Source organism: Misgurnus anguillicaudatus, chromosome 5 (assembly GCF_027580225.2).
Source record: "Misgurnus anguillicaudatus chromosome 5, ASM2758022v2, whole genome shotgun sequence".
Lineage (NCBI taxonomy): Eukaryota > Metazoa > Chordata > Actinopteri > Cypriniformes > Cobitidae > Misgurnus > Misgurnus anguillicaudatus.
Genome location: NC_073341.2, coordinates 9,992,560 through 10,018,045, shown reverse-complemented (window position 1 = coordinate 10,018,045; position 25,486 = coordinate 9,992,560). Strand labels below are relative to the sequence as shown.

The following is a 25,486-nucleotide window of genomic DNA, read 5'->3' as shown; positions in this document are numbered from 1 at the left end:
AAATCCAAACACTATCTTTGAAATTTGTACCTGCTTATCGTCCGCCATGCTTATTCTGAGATTTTGCGAGATTTCCTGTGTTCACAATCGAGAATCTGGTTGAAAATCTGTTTGTGTGTGGTGTGCTGTATTTGACACATCATGGCACACCACACACTATAGACGGTTTCAGCAGTAACAACATAAACACGCTGCTTTCTTGGTCATCACGTAACTTCCAGTAAACTCTGCGAAGATAAATAACAACAACTTATTTATATAACAAGCAAAATAAACAACACGTAGATTACATAGGAACCCAAAACATTTATTTTAGACGAGGTATTTGTTTAAGAGTTCAGTTTCAGCAACTAGTCAGCCCATTAAACAAACAGAAACCGCAAGTAAAGTTCGGACCAGACGCTTATCGCGTCACCGCACGTGCGCCCGATGAAACCATCTATTGGAGCAAAATAGTTAAATCTAGGATTTTGAATCCTCATGTTTGTGATATGTCACATTTTGAAAATCTTATAAGATGTAAAAAATCTTTTGGTGTGAGTTAGGGTGGCCATTCGTGCCAGTTCCACCGGACACGTCCCGAACAGGATTTCGGGTGCTTTCTCCGGAAGTTGTGTTGCTCGACTGCATACGTCATAGAGGTTCTCACATTTCAGTTAAAATACCTTAAAAATTAAGATTTATTTCTTTTAAGACATACAATCCTTGTAGTTTCATTCTTACCTTGAAATGTAACGGTTGCTTTTCTAAAATTGACCCCTAAATGTTAAACCTTGATGACCAACGTGACTTCTGGAGAATGCACCCGAAATCCTGTTCGGGACCTGTCCGGCGGAACTGGCATGAATGGCCAACCTAGGTGTGAACCCAGCATTAGCCAAGCTTCCAGCCTTGTCAAGCATGTTTAAGGGGATAGTTCACCCAATAATGAAAATTGTGTCATTTATTCACCCTCAATTTGTTACAACCCTTTATAAAGTCTTTTTGTTTTGCTAAACACAAAGGGGCTGTTTCCTGGACAGGGCTTATCCTGGTCCCAGACTAAAATGCGTGTTTGAGCTACCTTGATTTAAAAACACCTTGCATTGACATATCTTGTATATCAGTGTTATTGTTTTGTCCCAAGATGCACACCGGTGTTTTTTTTGTAAAAAAAAAAAAAAACTACCTAAATGTCCTATTATAATTAAGGCCTGGTCCTGGATTAATCTAAACTCTGTCCAAGACACTGCCTCAAAGGAAGATATTGTAATGAAGCAAGAAACAGGAGCACCATTTACTTCTAAGAAAGAAAAAATGGAAGTTAATGGTGCTCAGAAAAGGTTTTGGTTGTTGTGTTCAGCAGATCTAAGGAATTTATATAGTTTTGAAACAATTTAAGGGTGAGTAAATGATAATAGTTTTTTATTTTGTGGTGAACTATCTCTTTAAGCTGTTGAGTCAGCTGGTGTCCAGAACCCCTCTCAAACTAGCCTGGGAGACCAGCTAAATCCAGCCAAGCTGCTCAGGCAGGGTCTTGCTGATCTTTTTAGTAGGGTTTGCTTTATATTTGATTTATTTGCTTAAAAAAATGGTCAGTCACGCTTCCAAAAATCCATTCCTTTCCTTAAAATAGATGTTTTATTGATATAAATAGGATTTCCCTAACGTGTTTGTGTGTGTGTGTGTGTGTGTGTGTGTGTTGGTTGGTTGGTTGGCAGGGCTGAAAGCTCCTACCACTATCACTGTGACGTTGCGAGGACAGCCCAGCAGAATTCCCTCTCTCGGCCACACGGGGACGACAGCACCTTCTCACAGCGCACCTGAAAACCAGGTGTGTGTGTGTGTGTGTGTGTGTGTGTGTGTGTGTGTGTGTGTGTGTAAGCTGCAGTCATTAAATGATCATGATCAGGAGCTCCACATTTGTCATTTTAGATTGCCATTGATTAGTTTATTTTGTATCACGTCAAATGCTCTTTAGTTGCAATGCCCCTCTGTGAGATTTTTAGTGAGCATTATTCTCATTGGAGCGGTTGCTGTGGTAACCGTCTCATTGACCATGCAGAGAGATGAGATGCTGTTGTTTGCTTAATCACCCTGAGGAGTCTAATTATACACTTGTCATGTTTGCTTTGGATTCATTAGGTCCTATAATTGATTTTACTCATTTAAGAGTTTGAATTCATCTAAAGGCTACAATTGCTTTATCATTACAGTTTAATTTCTGAGTTGAAAAGGTTTACTGTGTATTTAAACCATATAGCACAAGAAGAGGGTTGTACTGAATGGGTCTCTGAATGGATCAAAACCTTTTATAAAAGTTATCTTTAACCAATACCCAATACATGTTCAAATGCTGATTAGTATATTTTGCCTAAAGGAAAATTGTTGGCATTTCCCCAAAAATTCCCATATCATCTTTTTTATATACAGTATGTCCAAATATAGGTTTTGTTTTATTCTGCATATAATACAACAAAATATGACTTATTTATTTTACATATATCATGATAGCAAATTAATTTTATTTATATAGAGCTTTTCACAATTGTTTAATTGTTCCAAAACAGCTTTACACTAATAAAAACAGAAAAATCAGAGGACAACAAAGTAGCAAAGCACAGTGGCAAGATTAAATCATATAGCGAGCGGAGTAATAAGAAAGTATTAAGTTAAGCTAATGTCACCTAAATCAAAAAATAGGAGAAAAACCGTTGGGAAAAAAGTCCTTTGGGAGAAAAATCCTTACGAGAGAGCCAGACTTAGCTGATCCTATATATACACTATATATTGAATACTGAGTCTATATTATAACATTTTATGGGAATAAATGGAGTAAATATGGGAATAAATATGTAAAAAAAATTAAGTAAAAGTTAAAGAAAGTGGTTGGTTGTCAGTGGGCATATAAAATATTATACTATGGGGCGGTTTCCCGGAGAGGAATCCTAGTCCCAGACAAAAAGGCATGTTTCAGCTACTTTAATTTCAAAACACTGGGTACTGACATATTTTAACATATATCAGTGCCATTGTTTTGTTCACCAGTAAAGTTTTTTTTATAAAGTTTATTTGTAAAAACTTTTTAAATGTCCTAAAATAACTAAGGCCTAATGCTGGATTAATCTTAATCCTGTCCGGGACACCGTCCTTACACTGAAAAATGATTAATTCAATTTACTTCAATTTTTTAAGGTAAGTGGTTGCAATCAATTTATTTAAGCATCATTTAAACAAAAGTTTTTTGTTTTGTTTTTAAATTTTTTTGTGTTTAAATGTACCTTTAATAAATTGATTGCAACCACTTACCTTAAAGGGGCCATGGCATGAAAATCTGATTTTTTCCATGTTTAACTCTTTCCCCGCCAGCATTTTTAAAAAAAGTTGCCAGCCAGCGCCAGCGTTTTTCATGATTTTCACCAAAGTTTAATGCCTTCCAGAAAATGTTCTTCTTTGAATATATAAACATACAATATACCAAATGAAAGAACAGACCCTCTGCTTTCAAACAAAAAAAACCGTTTCATCCTACCTTGAGTGGTTCTTTTGTAATCAGCTTTTGAACATGAGTAGGTTTCTGCAAAAACACCACATTTTGAGCAAAAAGCAGAGATACTTTTTGTGACGGACTTTTCATAGAGATCACATTCAGAGCGATCTTTAAAACAGACACGGACATGCAGCTGCTTGCCATAGGGCAATACTTCCGGGTTTAAAAAGTTGCGGAAGTGCGCCATCTAGTGGATAATAGCGGTATTGCGGAAAGACGGAAATACTCGTCATTGGCGGGGAAGCATTATCTCTTGATTGACGAGAAATCTCGTCAATGGCGGGAAAAGAGTTAAGTGCTATAATTGGGTCCTCAGTGCTTCTATCAAGTTAGAAAATGTGAAAAAGATCAACCCAGTAACTTAGTTTTGGTAAACCATTCTCTGTAAGCATGTGAATAAATAGGTCATTGAAATTCAGCTCCCTTTTGATGTCATAAGGAGTTCTTTTTATAATAATACCGCCCCTTAATCTGCACTATCCAACCACGGCACTGCCATTTAGTGCAGAGAAAAGCACAATTGAGTTTTAATTGCAACAAACCACCATCATTGTGATCAGTGTTTGAATTTCATCAACTGATTTGCATTTTAAATGACACACTCAAAATGACACATTTTAACATTCTGTAATAAATTATCTATATGGTGTTTTGAACTAAAACTTCACATATGTACTCTGGGGACACCAAAGATTTATTTAGCATCTTAAAAAAGTCTTGTGACTTGGCCCCTTTAAAAAAGTTGAGTAAACTGAATGAATATTTTTTTTTCAGTGTTTAAGACTTAATGGAACGGTTTCCTGGACAAGGATTAGACTAGTCCTTCACTAAAATAAATTTAAGAGCTGTTTGAAAACAACTTGCACTGACATATCTTAAAATACATCAGTGCCCTTTTTGTTTTTGTTTTGCCTCAAAATGCACAAAAGTAATGTTTTTAGTAAGGCATGTTTGTTAAAACTAGTTATATTTCCTAATAAACTAAGGTCTAGTCCTGGCTTAAGCTAATCCCTGTCTGGGAAACCACTCCATAAAGAATTAAAAAAATTAGAAATTTTGTTTTGTACAACAGTTTTACTCAAGAAGTTGATGTTGAGTAACTAACATTTCAGACACAGTTGAAATAAGTAACACAATATTTGTAGCAATATTCAACAATATATTGTATGAGTCCAAATTATTATTATTATTTTAAATGCCAAAAATCATTAGGATATTAAGTAAAGATCATGTTTCATGAAGATATTTTGTACATTCCCTACCATAAATATATTTAAAATGCTATTTATTATTAGTAATATGTATTGCTGAGGACTTCATTTGACAAAGACAATTTGACAAAGGAGATTTTCTCAATATTTAGAGGAGATTTTTTTGCACACTCAGATTCCAGATTTTAAAATAGTTGTATCTGGGCCAAATATTGTGCTATTCCAACAACACACACATCAATGGAAAGATTGTTTATTCAGCTTTCAATGATTTCCACAAAACTCCACGGTCACATATAGGCTTTATATTGAAGGCCAAACATATTAATTTATATAAGTCCAGAATAGATGTGAACTTCAGTAATGTTTTAAAAGCATCTCAGGATGAAGCTTTGATAAAATGCCAAGAGTACATTTCTGCAAACTCAAGGCAAAGGGTGACGCACTGAAGATGATAAAATAAACATCGTATTAATTCACTTTAGATGATTTATCTCAACATTATTTCGTATTATGTTTGTCTGTTCCATAGTTTTAATGAGTTTATATTATTCTAAATATGTGGAAACATCTAAATCAAGAATGAGTAAAGTGTTAAAAAAAGTGTGTGCGCATGTGTGTGTGGGTGTGCATGTGTGTATCAAATATATACAGTATGTAAAAAAATAACTGACGATGGGCCATTGAATTATAAGAAAATAATGCACACCCAAAATGGTAATGCACCGAGGGTATGCATTATTTTCAAATAAAATAAAGGACCAGAGTCAATTATTCCGCTTATACCACAATTCCCACAAACATTGCTCTGCTCCCTGTTTTTAAGACATTTGACAAGTTAGGTGTGCGGTTATTGAAAAAGATTGCATACTCGTGGAACATTTCTCAACCAATCAGAATAAAGCATTCAACAGACCCGTGGTATATTAAATCATAAAGTATGAAATAGCTTCAATCAAATCATTACAAAACAAAACACTAATACTAAAAATCCATTATCTTCTGTCTTGCAGTGACCAGGATCTGTTATGGAAAGCTGAAACGTTCATAACTGACAATGCTCAAAAGAAGGCAAAGGAAAAGAATCATACACATATAAAGCTCAAATACATTTAACGCCTGCACGAGCGGCATGTACTGTGGATTCTTCTTGCTCAAAACTGAAGAATAGACTTTTTAGTAATCATTATTATTATTATTATTGTAATTTCATGGAATATTTTATTTTAACACCTCTTTTTTAAACCATGTTGGAAAAATATTTATTTCTCATTCTTCATAAATATAAGAGAATCATTTTCTTGGCTTTCTAGTTCTAGTAAATATTAAGTTTCCCAGCACAGTTACATTTACTTGGGGAAATGTTTCTTGGTTTGTTTATTTATTTAACACCATTCCAGCATCTTTGGACAATTTGGCATATCCAGTTCACATTGCCTGCATGTATTTGGATTGTGGGATGAAACCGGAGTACCCGGATTAAAACTCACACTGACACAGGAGAACATGCAAACTCCACACAGAAAGATCTCCTGAACCAACCGCGGCTCAAACAGGGGATCTTCTTGTTATAAGGCAACACCCACTACAAAGCCATGAACAGCTGCTGCTGCACCTGAAATTTAAAATCATGTGCCATTTTTTTTATTGTGTGTGAAAGTGATTTGTCTCCTCTGTATTAATCAAGAAATCCTATTGGATCATTCATCTACAGACTTTTATTAAGGCATCATTAACAACATTACAGTATGTCATGGTTCAATTTCCAGGATTACAAATAAAATGTAAACCTTGTAAAGTACAGCTTTGCACAAAACCTTCAAATGTAAATGCATTTTTATAAGAAGCTGTCCTTCAAATAACCATCAAGATGACAACCATGGGCATTATAATGGGTCTGTCAAATAAAGTCACTATTAAGTCTAATTGTTTCCATTGCTTTGTAATAAAGGAGACCAATCGAGGTCAAAAATCATACATGAACAGGATGACACTGGCGTGATATTCTGCATTTTGCCAACTTAATCCATACAAAAAGTTTAAAACAGTAAGAGAGGTTTAATTTGTGCTTGTGTAATAAGGCTGTTCAGTTAAGAATTACTAGGCATTATTTCTATGCTGTTTGGGGGATTTCTATGGTGCTGCCTGGTCCCTATGTGATCCCACCCAAAATCAGTTAATGGTTTTGTACCCCTAAAATTTAACTGGTACAAAATTGGTTCTTAAAAAAGGGATAGTTCACCCAAAAATGAAAATTCTATGATTATTTTCTTACTGTCATGTTGTTGCAAACCTGTATAAATGTCTTTGTTCTGATAAACATGAAGATATTTTGAGGAATGTTCGTAATCAAACCATTCATAAGGCCCATTCACTATGGAGGACCACAAGAGTCATGCAAAATGTAATAAAGAACTTCAATATTTAATAACTACCTGGAAAATAAAAATAGCAATTAATAAATTTGTTTAAAAATTCATTAATTAATCTACACTGAAAAAAATGATTCATTGAATTTAATCAATTTTTTAAGGTAAGTGGATACATTTAAACAAAAATGTTATATTTTATTTTACGTTACTAATCTTTTTTGTTTAAATTTAGCTTTAATAAAGTGATTGCAACCACTTACTTTAAAAAAATTGATTAAAATCAATGAGTCATTTTTTTCAGTGTATATATAAATAGACAAAGTTACAAAAAAATCATTATGTAAAATTTTATTAGGCAACAAAAAATGAGATTATAAAAATAATGTAGAAATGAAACATTAATCCATCAACAAATAGTTAAAATCAATATAACAATTTACAAAAACAACACAAAACACCCAATAAGTTCATCATTTTAAATTGCATTTATCAATTTTTAATTAAATAATGGAATTTTAAAATTTATTTCAAAAAGCGATTTAATAAGAGAAATAAATAACTGGATTTATAAATTGAACTACAAATACAGGTTTAAATTACACTGTAAAAAAAATCCGTAGAAATTACAATGTTATTGCAGCTGGGTTGCCGGTAATTTACCGTAGATTTACATTTATGTTATTTACTGGCAAGAGTTTGTTCAAAGTTAAATAAATTTTAAATATTAACAAGTCTTTATCTTTACAGAATAAAACTATACAATAACAGCCTCGTGCAAAGCATTCTGGGAATCAGAAATCATGTTTTTTTAGTTTTACTCTGTAAAGACAAAGACTTGTAAATGTTTAATGTTCATTTAACTTTGAACAAACTCTTGCCAGTAAATAACATAAATGTAAATCTACGGTAAATTACCGGCAACCCAGCTGCAATTTCTACGGAATTTTTTTACAGTGTAGGCATTTAAAAGGGCATTTCCGTTTTCATTTCCCGATGGTTCTCCTTATTCTTTTCGCTATTCGATTTGCTTTTCGTTTTAGTCTCTCTATTTAGCTTTTCTGTGACTCTTTGGGTCCTTGCAAATGGTCAAATGAGAAATGCCAATTAGCTATTGCCAGGTGGATGTAATAAGCTCGCTGATTGGCTCTGATTGTACGTCATGTGCAGATTTATAGATCTCGGATGAGGACCCAAAGAGTCACGGAATTATTTATCTGTCTCATAACGCAGCGAAACCTATTACATAAAGTGAATAATTGATTGTCGAGCGATCGATATCAACCTATTCAGCACCATCGCCATGGACAGCACCTGGTAACGTCATTCGTAAGATGGAATACCTTGAGAAACCCGCTAAGATACAGTTCGGAAAAACACGCCTAGAAAAGGTATAACTGTAGTTAAGGTTTAACTTAAGAGTCTTCGTAGCGCGCTAAGAGACAACGTTATTGGGAAACGCAGCCCAGGTAGTTATAAAATATTGAATTACTATATTACATTTTGCATGACTCTTATGGTCCTCCATATTAATGGGGCTCATAATCGGTTTGGTTCCTCAAAATTATTTTCATTTATGTTCATCAGAACAAAGACACTTATACAGGTTTTTAACAACATGAGGGTCAGAAAATGATGACAGAATTTTTATTTTTGGTAAAAAAATAGGTCCTTATGGTATAATATTGTTCCCCAAAAGCTACAACATTTCAATGTGTTGTACAAAAATGAACCTTTAAGGGTATCAACCCAGTGAAAGAAAAGGTACAGTTTTGTAAGATATATTTCATTGTATGCAAATCAATGATTTTGCCCATTTCGTTGTGGATAAGCAACAATATATAGATCCAACCATCTGGAAAAGTTATAACAGCCCTCCTGAACAAGCCTCACGCTGTTATCATTCATGTCCATAGCACAGCAACTTAACAACCTCTGCTAAATGACATGAGACGGGGAGGATTGTGAGTGTTTAGGAAACATTTTCCTTCTTTAGTACCATCCACTTATTCTCACGGGCAAGCTAATATTAAACCCATATGTCCTGGTTTTTCATCACGCTCCTCTAAATTAAAAAGACATGATATAATGGGGCTATTATCTCTGAGTCTCTCTGTACAGTATGTCTAAATGCCTCAAGGGGGCAATCTTTAATTCTCCAAACAGGACAGTCTGCAAAATGTTACTTTTTTTCTTTTCACATAATAAATTCAAAGACTGACGATGTAGGAATAATTCCTCACAAATTGAGTTATTTGCAGGGTTGCGTACACTACTATTGATTCCCAGTCATGTTTATGCATAATGATATTTATGTGACCCAAAGATGTTGTACGGTTCTTGTTTTGCTTTCAGTCCAGTTTTCAGTTTGTAATTTTCTCCAAATGTAAATAGACAAAAACATTTCATTTCCATAAAGGCTTTGATTTGCAGTTGGAGTCCCCTCACTTTATGACTCAAGTCAAACAGGATATACATGCTTAACTATTATTAACAACAACAAATATATAGTTTATACTGAGAGTTACTGTCCAAGCATTGATTCAAGTGGGTAAGCTTTGGAAATCACAGCGAGCACAAATTGTTTATAAGTAAAGTAAGTCTTGATCTTTCACATATGAGGCATTCGAACTGTAATGTTTGGGAAATGCTGGTGTGCACAATATGAGCAATATTTTCCGAAACTCCCAAGTTTTTCTTTTTTGTAGCATCTACTTATTTAACCAGTTCGCATTAACATGTAATCGATAGGGAATAAGATATTTGGCGTGCTGTCCGAGAAGAGGGCTCTGAGCTCGGAATTTTAGCCCGAATCCAGAGTACTCCCCCCCCTCTCTTTAACTGTGATGGGGATGGGGTGGAGGAGGGATGCTGCAAAAAATCTGTCACGGGACAGAGATGAGGGATTGCTATTTATAGGCACCTCTTCGCACTGATTGGTTGGATCACATGACCATGCTCCTCCCGAACTTAGTTACATTAACTTCATTTAAAATTTGAAGATATTGATGATTTTATTAATTGCACAATTTTTTTAATACTCATACAAATTATATTCAGTTAAGCTTAAACTTTATTTTTAATAATATGTGACCATGTCTGTGAAATCCACGCTAATTTCAATCTTTGACATAACCTTACTCAGTCAATATTAAAGACATCAAGGTTATATTTTCACAGAACGTACTTTACATTATATAGGATGATTATATGTAAAAAAAAAACAAAAAAAAAACATTATGTAGATCACAGTAGTTAAATTACCAAACAGGTCTTATAGTCCCAGACTAAAATGTATGTTTGCCTTAAAGGTGCAGTGTGTAAATTTTAGCGGCATCTAGTGGTGAGGTTGCAAATTGCAACCAACTGCTAAATCCACTGCTCACCCCTCACTTTTAAAACACATAGAGAAGCTACGGTAGCCGCCACCGGACAAACATGTCATAGTCGGAGACAACTTAGTTAAAAAAAAATTCCGTTTAGGGCTTCTGTAGAAAAATGGCGGCACAAAATGGCGACTTCCATGTAAGGGGACCCTCGTTGTATGTAGATAAAAAGGTCTCAATCTAAGGTAATAAACACAAAATGGTTCATTATGAAAGGTCTTTGTACACCCCTGATAATATAGTTTTGTATTTTATTTTGCATTTCTGTCAAGAGATGCACACTGCAAAAATTACACACTGCACCTTTAATTTAAAAACATCTTGCCCTGACATAACATATAACAGTGCTGTTGTTTTGTCTCAAGATGCACACCAGTACTGTTGTTTTTTGTAAAGTTTGCTTGTAAAAACTACCTGTCTAGGAGACCGCCCCTTTTTGTTTATCAGTTTATCTAAATATGCATACAGCGTATAAATTAACGCCCATTTCCTTGAATTTGACACTGTCAGAAATAAAGACACAAAAGTTGTTTTTGGGGCCTTTAAAAAGGTCCCAATATGTACCATTTAGGTACAGAAGTGTATCGTTGAGGTATCAATGTGTATCTTTGAAGTACCAGTATATACCTCTTAAGCGGAAAATACACTGAAAACATGACTGGGTCTTTTCCGGGATTAGTTTGATTTTGGTTTGTTCACACAGACAGTCTTTTTCCGGAATCGGTGTGAGCGTTCAGACACATCCCGGATAATTTCCATAAAGACACGTGACATTAGGGTGTGACGTATAATGTACGAGTCAGAAACGTCCCACCCTAAACGGAAACGGAAACATTCGCTGAGGCAAATGGTCGCTCGATATCTACGTCATTACAATGACGCGCGCGTCCTCACTTTGACACGCCTATTACAGCATTGTTTCGGCTTTTTGTTCACACATAGGGTTTTCCGTATATCTTCCTAGGTCCTCTTTCCGGCAACAATCTCGGAAGACATACGGAACGTGTTTGTGTTCACTTCACACAGACGCTTGTCTGGCAATTTTACGGGTATTTTCTGGGACCAAAGGTCTGTGTGAATGGGGTTTTAGTTACTTATATGCACCCTTTAGGTACAAATGTGTATTATTTGAAAGGGTACCACCCCCCCAGTGACGGCTTTTGTACATTTATTTTTTTGGGAGTGAAACTCATGACCTTGGCATTATGAGCAGGTCAACATGTTATAAAAATGACTAACACAAAAAAGTAAATGAAGATCAAGATTAACCATTTACATTCAGCCTATTCTTGCTATGGACTCAAATACCAGACTGGTGGTCCTTTGAGTACCATTATGATTTGAGTTGGCTTTAGTCAGGAAGTGACTGGAGGTTTACATTTACTGGCATTTCTAACAATAAAACCGAAAGAGCAAAAAAGTCATCTGGGATATTAATTCTAGGATACATGCAAAAACAAAACAGTGCATATGAAATTGTGAAACTGCATGACATGTATCCCAATAGATGCAAGGGGAATTCCACTCAGCGGATAATGAGTGTGAAAAAATATGGAATTTCCCCTTAAAAGAAGAATAAGAGTCAACATTTAACTTAGAAGGGCTATAAACCATAGGCTACATTATACTGTATCTACATTATATATTGGTTATTGTATAATAGTTCTGACTGGATGTGAAATGTTAAAAGCTATTTAAGCAACATTCAGTTGGACATACTTGAACTCGCGCACTCAATGCACAGGCTGTTATTCTGAAAAAAAAAATAATGCACTGATTTGTGCTGCGCATGCCACCAACAACATGAATTATTGTGATGTATTTGGACATTTGACAGGAAATATCTTTGTTGATGCCCTGAAGTACTTTTTGCCTCTATATTTATAACTTCTATGCATATGACTACTCTTCAGGACCCTTTAAGAAATAGGTGAGATTAAAGGTGACCAGATACAAAACCTAACAAACGTAATACATCATTCTATCTCATTATTGTACGTGTCCTTTCATATAAGTTTTAACTTAAAATCTTTTCAAAATCCATGGGCGCATCATAGGATTCACAGAAGTGAGTAGAGATAAGGAGATGCATTATTTGTTGACATTTATATAAAAGTGACATTTCAACTGTAGCAAATAATTTAAATAAATAAATTCTTTAAAACTGATATTATTAAATAACATGACACATAGGCTTGTGAACAAATGTTCATTTTAAAATAACCACAGTCAGTCTTTACAGATCATTCTTAAAAAAAATGTCGTGAAAAACATAGAGCTGTGCGTTTTCCAAACAATAACTGTAAACAGGATATTTCACAAGCAGCTTTGCTACAGAACAGATCTGATTCAGAGGGAGACAAAACTATATTTTCAGTCAGCTAGTGGGACGCTGCATTTACATTATTTACATGCGTGAAAGACTTTGAACTGGTTTATGTAAATAACTTTATCTCAGAGTATACAGTATATAGTCCAGTATACAGTAAATGTTTTGAGAGTATTGATTGTAATATTGACAGTTTGATACTTTTATCATACATGGACTGAGGTGTTGTGAAAATCCCACAGATGGGCCAAAAAAAGTTTTGTTACTGTAAATCAAAACACAATGAGGTGCCTGGAAATGTGCAGCTTTGTTGTGTCGACATAATTTCTGCTGAAACAGGAAGTACGGTGAGACATATTGAATGGCTCCTCCTCCTTTTAAAGGTCCCATTCTTTCTGTGTTTTTGAAGCTTTGATTGTGTTTACAGTGCGCAATATAACATGCATTCATGTTTCACGTGTAAAAAAACGCAGAAATGCGTAGCGAGGTCTGATTGTGTGGTTCGTTTAGTGTGTTGTGATTCGCTCAGCAGAGCCGTTTGAGCTTAGCTGGCGACTGACGTATTCCTGTAGACATTTAATTCTCATACATTTTTTTGCTTGTTTTTCACACAAATATATCTTTCAAAAACTGAAAATAAACACAATAAAGTGTCTGAAAAATAATCGAAAATAAAAATGCAATCAAAATAAACTGACTATACCAGAACAGGCCTTAAATAGTAGCCAATCCTACTATTATCATATTAGTACAATTAGTACACATGTACTGAATGGCTTTGCAATTTATCAAGTTGCACTGTCAGTTAAAGGACAAGTTCGGTGTTTTGCACTTGGAGCCCTGTTTTCGGATTGTTTGTGGTGAGGTGGAACGGTTTTGACTGAAGTTCGACATGTGCGGCTGCCCCGAGAATTTTTGGGTGTTTGTGTTTCACCTCTACAGTGGGTTTGGTGGTGCACTGGAATAGTCCTTCCTGGAATGCATTGAGCTTTAGTTTGCAGGGACGTGGGGCTCACCGATTGGTCGGGGGTGTTCACTGGTGTGCTCACACAAAAATCGCAGCAAAATATGCATTCCAACAGGTTTTATCGTAGTTTTTGCCAACTCCATTGACTTGTATTAGTTGTGCTGTTAGGTACGGTATTACTCCGCGCCGGGAACTTTGTTTCTATTCTTGCAATTGGCAATGGCGGATTAGCGCCACCACCTGGCCTGGAGTGTCTATTATTCAAGCTCTAAGCGGAAGAATGTACGGGTGTGAGGCGTTTGGAAAAAAAGGTCCACAAGTCCACAAGCGATTTTTGTGTGAGCATATCAGTGAACACCCCTGACCACTCGGTGAGTTTCACGTCATGTAAACAAAAGTTTAATGCATTTTAGGAAGGATTGTTCCAGTGCACCATTAAACCCATTGTAGAGGTGTGAGGTGAAACACAAACACCCGAAAATTCTCAGGGCAGCCGCATATGTCAAAATTTCAGTCAAAACCGTTCCATTTCACCATAAACAATCTGAAAACAGGGCTATAAGTGTAAAATACCGAACTTGTCCTTTAAGGAGCATCATCTGATACTGTCTCGCTTATACAGGCACTACAGCTCCCCCTTGTGTTTTGTGCAATCATTGCGGTAATCTGATTTCATCGCGATAAGGTCAAACAATTGCGATGAAACGATTATTTAATCATTGTGACAGCCCTACCTGGAATTGAACTTTATCATTTTGTAGGTATTATATGTGTGTGTGTGTGTGTGTGTGTGTGCTCTAACAGCAACATTACACACTAACTAACGTTTGAAAACTGGGATCAGGAAGAATGTGACCTTTAAAATAACCAATAGCATTTAGTTTGCCTTACAGCCTGGAATCTGATTTGAGGCTGAAGTGCAGAATGATGTCATAAAAATTATTGAATTGTATTAGTTTAAGAGAGATACTGTTTGTTTTAAAAGCTTATATCTTTTGGAGCACACTACCCAGGTGAAAAAGTAGTACACTTCCATAGTGTACTTAAAGTGCTGTATTTTCGTACACTAATTTTGTACTTAATATACTAAAAATAAATCTTTAGTACTTCTTAAAGGTACAGTGTGTAATTTTTAGAAGGATCTCTTGACAGAAATGCAAAATAATATACAAAACTTTTTTTAGGGGTGTATAAAGACTTTTCATAATGAACCGTTATGTGTTTATTAACTTAGAACAAGACCTTTTATTCTACATCCACCAAGGGTCCTCTTACATGGAAGTCGCCATTTTGTGCCGCGATTTTTCTACAGAAGCCCTTAACGGACAATTGTTTTACTAAGTTGTCTCCGACAACGACATGGCTGTCCGGTGGTGGCTACCGTAGCTTTTCTATGTAGTGAAGCACTGCTTCATGAGGCTTCGAAACATTTACGAATCTTTTGTTTCGAATCAGTGGTTCGGAGCGTGTTTCAAACTGGCCCAAGTCACGTGATTTTAGCAAACGAGGCTTCATTATGTCATAACTGTTTCGAAACGTTTCGAAAATCTCGGTTCACCACTAGGGGGAGTTGATCACAAGTAACCAGTGTCTAATATGTTTAGGTGAACTCAGGTCAGTTTTATTATGCAAGTTCATAAAACATTTATCCTTCTGACTAATTACACTGCCATTTTGTCTACTTTTTGTTTATAAACAGATTTAATGAAAAAAATTTGCATAATTAAAAGGGTAGTTAGTTTTAATGATTTGTTTGCCCTAAATAAAAAAAAACACATAATATACTTTTAATTATGTCTTAATTAAGTTAAAAATTTTTTTTTAACATATTTTAATAAAAATCTTGCTATTACTTTGTAAAAAAAGTGTAAAATGTTTTGACGTATCTGCTTTTACATTATTTTGACCAGCAGGGGTCGCCAGCGTGTGTGGTGTTTCGATCTGCTTCGAAAAACTGAATCAATTTTCGAAGCAATTGGTTCAATTGTTTCGAAAAGCTTAGTTTCTCCCATCACTATTTCTATGTGTTTCAAAAGCGAGGGGTTAGCAGTGGACTTAAGGGCGATTTATAGTCGTGCGTAGGTTCTACGCCGTAGGCTATCCGTAGCCTGTGCGTAGCTCTGCGTAGCCTGACGCGCACCTCGCAAAATTTTTAACAGCGCGTCAGTTCTACGCGGACCGCAAGCGCTGTGATTGGTCCACCAGAACCCCTCCTGTCAGGTAAAAAAAACTGCGTCATAGGTATTTCCGTTTGCAACGGTGAAAACAAAGAATGGCCAAGTTGAGGAGTGATTTAACTCAAACTGCAACAAAAGTCGCTGTGTATTTACATCCATCATTGCTGGTCTTCTCAAATCATACACAACAAGTTGCTGTTTCTTCTTCGTTTGTGGCTTAACCTGCAAAGCTTCTTCTTCTTTGGCGTTCGCTCTGCTACTGTGGTTACACGCGTGGTTATACTGCCTACCAGCAGCCTGCGCGCGTGTTTGCACGTCGACGCGGACGACGACGCAAAAGTATAAATGAAAACCGATGCAGCGGCTACGCCGTAGGACCTACGCACGACTATAACGAGCCCTTAAGCCATTGGTTGCAATTCGCAACATCACCACTAGATGCCGCTAAAATTTACACACTGCACCCTTAAGATGTTCTTAAGATCATCTAAGTGCACTCCACTGTGCTATTTTGAGACATCATAAATATGAACTAAAATGTGTTAAAAATGTATTTAGGTACCCCTTGTAGTAAACTTGAACCCATCTTTGTATGAAAGTTGAGTTCAAGTTTAACACAAGTGTTAACTAAATACATTTTTTAATACAGAGATAGTACTGCATGTTAAAAGTGCATTTTAGTTCATATTCATGGTGTCTCAAAATAGCACAGTGAAGTACACTTAGATAATCTTAAGAACATCTTAAGTACTAAAGATGAATTTTTAGTATATTAAGTACAAAATTAGTGTGTGAAAATAAAATAAAGCACTTTAAGTACAGTACGGAAATGTACTACTTTTTCACCTGGGTAGTGAATCTTTCAGACTAACATAGGCATACTAAAAAAATAAGTTTTTTTGGGGAGGGGACTTTAAGGCCTACACATTATGTACACTAAATATAAATATGTTGTTTTTACCGCATTTGTTTTTTTCTAGTATTTTCTCAACATGATACACAAAAGCAAAACCTGAACTTTTATGCATATGAAAAACACAGACACGAAGCACGGACATAACAGAGCATGCACAAAACACACAACGCACACACAAACAAAACAGATCATGCACAAAACACACAAACAACACACAGCATGCACAAAGCACACAAGCTAACACAAAGCAGAGCAAACACTAAACAAACATACACAAAGCACGCACACAACGCACGCACTAAACAAACACACACAAACACAAAGCACGCACTAAACAAACATACACAAAACACACAACGCACGCACTAAACAAACATACACAAAACACGCACAAAAAGAGAGCATGCACAAAACATACACAAACCACAGAGCATGCTCGAAACATAAACAAAATATAGAGCGTGCACAAAACAGCATGCACAGGCAGCACAGTCTACACCACCAAGCACACAGCATAGACACCGAGCAGCATAAACCGTGAGGTTTGTGAGAAATCGGCGTCAGGAGCGCCACTACTTTTCTCCTCACAAAGTTTGCAACCTATGTAACTGGCACTGAGCCCCGGCTGCACAAATCACTTCATCACTACGGGAACGCGGCGTGTCCGTGGAGGCAGAGCAGCGCTTTTAAACCCGCCCTCGAGAGGGATCTCATTTCCCCTAAAACCTCCCATTCTCCTCCCTCCCTCTGCCGATCATCTCTCTCCGTCTGTACCTCTATTCCAGCTCCACTATCCCAATCATGGACCTCGCAGCGAGGTGCGCGTTCCTGCTCTCCAGCTTCGCCTTGCTCGCAGCGCTCGATTTGGACGCGATTGATCCCGGCTACTATGTGGAGACCAGCAGCTCCTCAGACGTGATCGACTATAAAGATCCCTGCAAAGCCGGTGAGTGCTACAATCATTTATTTGCCCTGTTTTTGCATTGATGCAAGCTTTCACAGAAGCCACGTACAACTGCTGCGCGAACTATAAACTGTGCAACTAGATGACAGCGGAGCCACGCAAAATAAACACGCGATTGTTCTCGCCACGAATATACTTCGCTCAAAGCAAATACGTTGTTGACACGAGATTCCGCGATGTTTTGACATCCGAAACGAAAACATTTACCAGGTGCTGTTTTTTTTTTTGCCACATCGCTGCCGGAAAGTTTTTTTTCCGCTTCTTGTTTTGTTTGTGAACAGTTTTGAGACTGCGCGCGGATACTAATGCATGTTGTGTACTCGTCAGCGCATGACATTTGTTTATATTCAAGTGTATCGCTGTAAAAAAGTATTTGACAAACTTTTCAATGTGGTTGCGGGAAGTTGCAGGTCGTGTTACCATAGCAATATATGTTTTCCGATAGATCGTGCTCGCTCTTTGGGTTTGCAACACCCCTCGTTGCCATGTCGTTGTCCCGAATGACGTAATGACCGGCCGGCTCGGTTTACCTGCTCGTGACGTCATGCATACGGAAACAAAGTGGATGATAATTTTTTCCTTATGACGCAGGGCAACGTCATTCAGCCAGTGACACAACTGATCCTTATTTTTTATTGTCCTGAGTGACGTTATGATCGGCCGGCTTGGTTTTCGTGGTCGTGACGTCATGCTTACGGAAACAAAGTGGATGATGTTGTTTTCCTTATGACGCAGGGCAACGTCAACTGGGTTTCCATGATCACACTGATTTTATGCGCATTTTGAAGTATCGCATAAGAAACGAGTAATAGAAACACCAAATTTTGAATAAAAATCCCTTAATTTGCAAAAAAAAACTTGAGGTGTTTTTTGACGTTTGCGAAAAAGAGTAATAGGAGATGGAAACGCATATGCCGTGTAAATTTTGACGTAGCGAACATTAAACCCACGTGACTGATTGTCTAGCTGTATCCGCTGACGTCATCTTTACCATATATGGGGCTCGACGTCAAAATGGTGTGTAGCATACTGTTTGCTGTAAAGTAGGCAGGATACGTCGAATACCGCCACAATTTTATATAGGCTAAATAGTTGCGAAACAATAAACAGCAACCCCTAAACGGAGATGACTATACTGCATTATTGACTGTAATACTGATCTCACTACACATATAGTTAAATCAGAGAGGGCCATACAGTTATCATCTCAAAAATTAAAACATTATTTTGTGTTTTGGTCGAGAGAAAATGTAAGTGGCATATTGGAATTGTATTTGGCCATCTGGGTACTTCATGCATACAAAATATACATAAATAGTATAGCAAAATGTAGCCCTAGTTACGAAAATGAATGTCCCCAATCTCCCGGCTAGACCAGACTTGTACCGTGTATATCCACATATTCCAGAGGATAACTCCGCGGGCTACATGACCTCAATTCAACCAATTATGTCTTTTATAATTTTAGTAGCTCTAGGGAAGTAATTAATTTTTTACGACCCTGGAGATGCATTGACTATTTTCACTTTTCGTGTCGTCAAGCGCAGGTGCTCTTATTTCGTCGAAGTTATTGAGATTCACAGCTGTTTACACTCGAACAAATGCTGGGTTATTTTCAACCCAGCTTTGGGTCAAAAAGGGACAAACCCAAGCAGCTGGGTTAAATTAACCCAGAAAATTTTTATTTTTGGTTAAAACATCCCAGCATTGCTTAAATTACAACCCAACATCTTGAGTTTGTCCCTTTTTACCCAACGCCGCAATAACCCAGGGTACTAAGGAAGAATGAGCCCACTAATGAAAAGACCAGACGGTCTGCATTTACCGCTTTAACGTGCAGAGACAACTATCAGTAAGCCATTCGTAAAGTGATTCGCCTAAAAGTGCAGACACTGTGGTGCAATGTTTGTCTGAGCATTCTGACTAGACTGAAAGGTCGACATTGGCTCGGCCAATGGTGTGAGTTAGAGGTGGGACTACCTTTTCGAGTGACCAATGGCAGACAGGAGGACTGTACTAAAATGTTTTGGTTTACATTGCACAATTAAAATAAGTTTTTTGGTTTAGTTTGATAATGCTAGAGTGGGAAAGAATAAAACTTGATCCAAAATATTTTAGGTTTAAGGGGTGTTTATAAGTCTCCAAAGTCTGTAACTTTTTAAGACTTCCTGCAAAAAAGTAAAAAAAAATTGGTTTTATAGTGAGGTGCTATTGGTTTCCATTGTTTATCCTAAAGCAGGATGTTATTTAATGGCCACATTGAGCATTTTTATGCGGATGGATCAAAGTGAGCGCAAGTTTTTCTAAGCTCAATTCAGTCTGTCTCTCACCGGGGTCACTCGGGAGACGGCGCGTCAAATCTCTTGGTCTCTATTAACTCGTCTGCTGGACCTCTCCTCCTTTCTAACTCCCTGTCTTTCATCTTAGTCTTTTTCACTCTTTCAGGTCGTGCTTTTTTCCATGTCCTCATTTGCAGTTGAATAAGGCCCTTGGCTGTTCATTTTTACATTTTCACCCCTCTGAGAGACAGACTTTCCTCTTAACAAGTGGCTAAAGGACAATAACGCAGCCCACCAGTTGAAATTGGTATTCCAGGCAGATTAGGCTGGTTGACCCGCAAAGACTCTGGGGGGGCGTCAATCTCATACGAGGATTAACTTCTTAGATCGCTCTGTGATTCAGACTCTCGAGCCGCAGTAAGCCGCCACCGCGATACTGTTTCCGTGTGCGAATCCTTGCTTCGTGTGTCATTTAGGATTTGCTTACAGGGTTCAGACGGATCATGGAATGTCTGGAATATCATGGGATTTTAAAAAGGTCTTTTCCCGACATTGAAAGTCATTTTAATTTGTTGCTTTAATTTTTAGTTTCCATTTATCAAAATGTAATCTGCTTGTTAACTTGTTGACTACTTTTACCGGGTCCAAGCCTTCGCTGACTACAATTTAAAAATCTCTTTATTGGCCCTGTTAATTTATTTATAACGCATTTAAGCTACATTTTATGAACTTAAGGTGTACACTACATTATCCATGCTCGCGGCATCCCGAACATAGGTCATGCAATTCAGGGAAAAGTCAGGGAATTTGACTTGGAGTGGGAATCATGTGCTTAGCTAGAAGTGTTTATCTTGGTCCCAATTTGTGCTTTTTATCGTCCTTTAGTAAAAAGGAAGTGAGATATTTACATGATGCTATGAGTCAGAGTTTATCAGCCGGCACGACACATGGGATGTGTCCCATCATTCCCAGCTCTACCCACGAGTTCATCTCTTTCTGTTTATGTAAACAAACCCCGTTTCGGAGCGCGTCCCTCTTAAACAGTTCAGCCTTAAACAGTTTTGTCAAAGTGGCGCCGTAAAGTGCTGCCCTTAAATGAGTTTTTAGATCTTTCATAACCTCAAGTGTGTTTATCAGTGACGTGTCTTGCTCTCTGACGTGGCTGAATTTTATTAAATGTGTCAGTAATCCCGAACAACACCATGTTCACCCCGCATTGCTATCAGATCTGAGCGGTGGAAGGGGACGGGGTTTAGGACTGGATGGGACCCAGGTGGCCCAGCTGTAGCTGAATTTATGCGAGTAGTACAGCCAGCGTGTACGAGACAACGTGTCTTGTTTACATTTAGACACAGTAGAACGTTCACATTGTCCTTTTTTTGTCAAACATGCTTGTGGTTAAAACTTGCCACGTGTAAATGTTTTATGTTCTTATAGCCTCAAGTTAATTTATTTTCTAATGCCATCACACACACAGATAAAGATCAAGAACTAGAAACCATGTGTTCAAGTCAGAAACAACTTTCTTTGCCTGTTTTACGTCTGAATTGTGGTGTTATTCCAAGAGAAATTGGATAGTCGAGGAAAAAAACAGGAGAGGACTTGATTTGATCCTTTGGGAATTGATTGGATTGTGAAAACTGGGTGTTTCATACTGGAAGGGGGACCGATGAAGATTGTGCTCATTAAAATGATATCTAAATAGCTATTTTGCAAGCATGCATGGCTTAGGTTATGAAAATATATATATTTTTAATTTTTAAAAACACAATATTTTTGTCATTAGTTGCATAACAACATCAGGTATTTGTAGTGAAGTAAAACATCAGTTTAAAAAAATATAAAGTCTAGCTTTGAAAAAGCAAAAGCGTGGTACTGTTTCTCATCTGTCTTCCACGTGTTATCAAAGTGCTTAATTCATAAACTCCATGAAGTACACCAGACAACAAATATACAGGCAGACCGTAAGCTCTCTGCACTTTCACCCGTCTGTAGCTCTCTCATGGCAACTGTTGTCTTGTGTTTTTCCCAAGCGTTGGTTTTAATAAAGCGCTCTTTGACCTGATTCCCTGTCGCACCGCTTACCCAGTAATGTGGTGGTGCTTAAATTCTTTCTCTTTTCCTCCTCTGGGTCTGTCTCATAGCTCGGCACGGAAAGCCGCAAGCGCAGACGGCTCAGCTGGATCTGAAGGGCGAGCACATGCACTGTGTCATCATGCATGCATGCACAGCTGGTGACATCACACCTTGAACGAGCTCGCAGAAACATTTTTCTTCTTTGATTTTAAACTTTTGAGTAGTTAGGTGTGTGTACAATAACACCCTGAAAAATAACACCCCCCTAATGCATACTAGATTACATCCATATTTGCCCGAGAGCAATTTCTTTCATTAAAGGTGATGTCATTTTTTATGTAAAGTAAACAATTTTTAAGGTGATTTCCCTGAAAAGTGTAAACATTGGAACATGTGTAGCACTGAATGAATCAAGCAATCTGGTTGGAGGTTGGAGTCGCGTCTGCCAATGGCAGACAGATTGAAACATGATTGTATTTGTGTTTGGTGATGCCAGTGGAGCAGAAATTATTAATAGTTTACCTTTAAAGGAACAGTATGTAAGAAATGTATATCAATGAATCATAAGATGGCCCTGATATGTCACTAGACATTAAGAAATCATTTTCATTTCAAATACTTATATCACTGACAACAGTGGTCCGGCCAGGATATTGTCATTTAAAAAGTGGAGTTGCAGCCCTCAACTGATGTTTATGTTGTGTATTTTGTGTATTGGCCACCAGTTGTGTGATTGAGGACCAGTTTTAGCCACAAGTTTTGTGATTGCAGTACCGGTTTTGGCCACAATCCTACATACTGTTCCTTTAAGTAAACTTCTAGTGCACTTTGGATAAAAGATTCAGCTAAGTGACAAAAATCATTATCTGTACTATAGCGTGTGCTTTTTTTGCATATGCACAAAGATAAGCATTGCTCTGTGATGACAATTATCATGGAGCCCCTAAGGGGACATGGAGCAAAAATTAAATAAAGTTTAGTTTTGCATGCGCACGCGAAACTATCGCGCGCCCAAACGGAACTATCGCGCACTCACGCGAAACTACCGCGTTTAGTTACGCATTCGCACGTGAAGCGTGTGAAACTAAACGAAAAAAAATTCTGCACATGAAAGTTTCACTTGAGCACATGAAACTAAACTTTTTAGATTTTTTTACTCCAATGTCACCTTTGGGGCTCGGTACAATTATAGCTGATTTAAAATAATCAATAAATCTTAATAATATTTTTACAGGACATCATAGGAAATGTATCTGGAATGTGTTTTCAAAACAATCTTGGAATATTTTAAGAATTTAAGAAACATTAATACCAAAGTTGTATGCTTGGAAAATATTAGGCTGTATTTCCAAAAATAATGTTTTTTTAATCTAACCATAAAAACCTCCCAGGAACTTTCTGCGCATCCATCCAGATAAAATCTCCGTTTATTAAATTAAAAATGAATGAGTACCAGTCACGCACAATAGCTGCACGCCTCTCCAACGTTTCTCCAATGCTTTTTTTCCTAAAAGGATTAAAGAGGTGCATTGCGTAATGTTGGTCTGTCAACATTGTTTCCTATAATCTAGCCACAGACCATCAAATGAAAATGTTTAATTTGTAAGACCTTGTTGTCTTAAGCATCATACTAACTTCAGGATCTCTTAGTATGGTTTCCGGTCTCATTGCAACTTTAAGCCCATCGCTCGAATGGCTGTGAAACAGACTTTTATAACTTTAACCCAACATTTCCCTTCTATTTCCTTCCCTCTTGCCCCCTGGGTAAAGATCACAGAAAGCGAGAGATAGATTGATATATAACAGAGTGAGAAACGGTAAGCATGCCTCCAGACTGTAGGTCATTCAGTGCATGCCAGCATGGCCAGTCCTGCAGGCTTTTGCGTCTGTCTGCCAGCTGATGTGACTGTGTCTCATTCAGGCTCATCTGGCAACTCGGTCTTTACTCATACATCATCATGTTGAATGTCTGGACTCATTTCTGTGTTCATTCAGTCTATAGGCAAGCAAGAAATTTAAAGAGCTTGGGACTGCACGCCAAATATGCTTTATCTCATTACCTATTGATTACATGTTAATGCGAAACAAAGTTTACAAAATGTTGCCGCTTTATACTCCATGCAATGTCACAAACCTAATTTATTGTCCATCTAAACAAACCTGCTTGATGCTTTTGCCATCTTTATTGTTTGTATGTTTCGCTCTGCACATAATGCACATAGCGTCTCTTTACAAAGTGGCATCGCCATCTACGGCCTGCCACGCATAATGCAGCCATTTTAGCCATTAGCGCTGATTTGTGCAAATGCAGATTTTTTTTGACAGCAAACAATTTTCAAAAACGCAAAGGTTTGTTGATACATCATTGTGGTTTGGACAGCGTGGCCGTTGTTAGTTATTTCTCAAAACTGCAGTGATGCTTTCAAGGGAGTTCAAAGCAGACTGTTAGCACACAGATTGAGTTTGTTTGACTCAGATAAGTGAAGGTCAGGGGAGGTAAGAAGAGGGTGGAGAAATCATGCTAGAAACACATCTGTTTTTGTTACATCTGCCATTCTACTTGAATTTGCCAGAAGGAACACATTGGATATATTGGATGCTTTACTTTCTGTGCAGTCTAAATTCACTGCCTACCACCAAAAAATCTAGGCGGGACCTACATTTGCAGTAACATATTATTCATTTACAAATTTTACCCCATGTCCCTATTTATCTTCAATGGCAGCATGCATCAGAGCAGGCATGGAGTGCCATTGCAACACAAAAATGTGTTATTTTCAAATGTTCAATTCAATTCAATTTTATTTATATAGCCCTTTTCACAAGGGTTAATTGTTTCAAAGCAGCTTTACATTAATAGATGTAGGAAAAAGCATAGAAAAGCGAAATAACGTATACAAGTATTAAGTTAAGCCAATGGTGTCAGACTCTCAAGGGGATGAAAAAAAAACCCTAGGAGAAAAACCCTGTGGGAAAACTTCTAGGAGGAGAAAACCCCTTGAGAGAGATACATATATATTTATATATATAAATACTATTGGGGTATGTAAACGTATAAGGAGATTAAACAGGTTCCGCCGTTGGTCGTTGGTCAGGCATCGGCTGGGCATCACTTTGAAGGACGGTCAGTAGATCAGTGTTGTGATGACCTTCACAGCAGCAGGAACTGGGTCTGTTTGTCTCATTGTCCTCGTGGTCGAGGACGAGACAGGGAGAGAGATACAGAATCCTATTAGCATAGGGGGCGTTCACATGTAATGCAAGTGTCATACAGTACGGTGGT

General features: G+C 37.3%; 2 protein-coding genes across 6 annotated transcripts in view; both read left to right on the top strand.

Annotated features, from left to right (window-relative positions):
* The window catches only part of kansl3 (KAT8 regulatory NSL complex subunit 3), a 33,647-nt gene extending 26,930 nt beyond the window's left edge, over positions 1 to 6,717 (top strand). For all 5 annotated transcript variants that reach the window (XM_055168089.2, XM_055168090.2, XM_055168092.2 and 2 more), the window contains 2 exons: positions 1,701 to 1,813; positions 5,754 to 6,717. In XM_055168089.2, the coding sequence (XP_055024064.1) occupies positions 1,701 to 1,813; positions 5,754 to 5,756 (116 nt within the window). In that variant the 3' untranslated portion in view covers positions 5,757 to 6,717. The remainder of the gene's footprint in view (positions 1 to 1,700; positions 1,814 to 5,753) is intronic.
* A 10,910-nt stretch (positions 6,718 to 17,627) lies between these two features.
* The window catches only part of bmp1a (bone morphogenetic protein 1a), an 89,748-nt gene continuing 81,889 nt past the window's right edge, over positions 17,628 to 25,486 (top strand). The window contains exon 1 of the mRNA XM_055167360.2: positions 17,628 to 17,830. Within this exon, the coding sequence (XP_055023335.2) occupies positions 17,686 to 17,830 (145 nt within the window). The 5' untranslated portion in view covers positions 17,628 to 17,685. The remainder of the gene's footprint in view (positions 17,831 to 25,486) is intronic.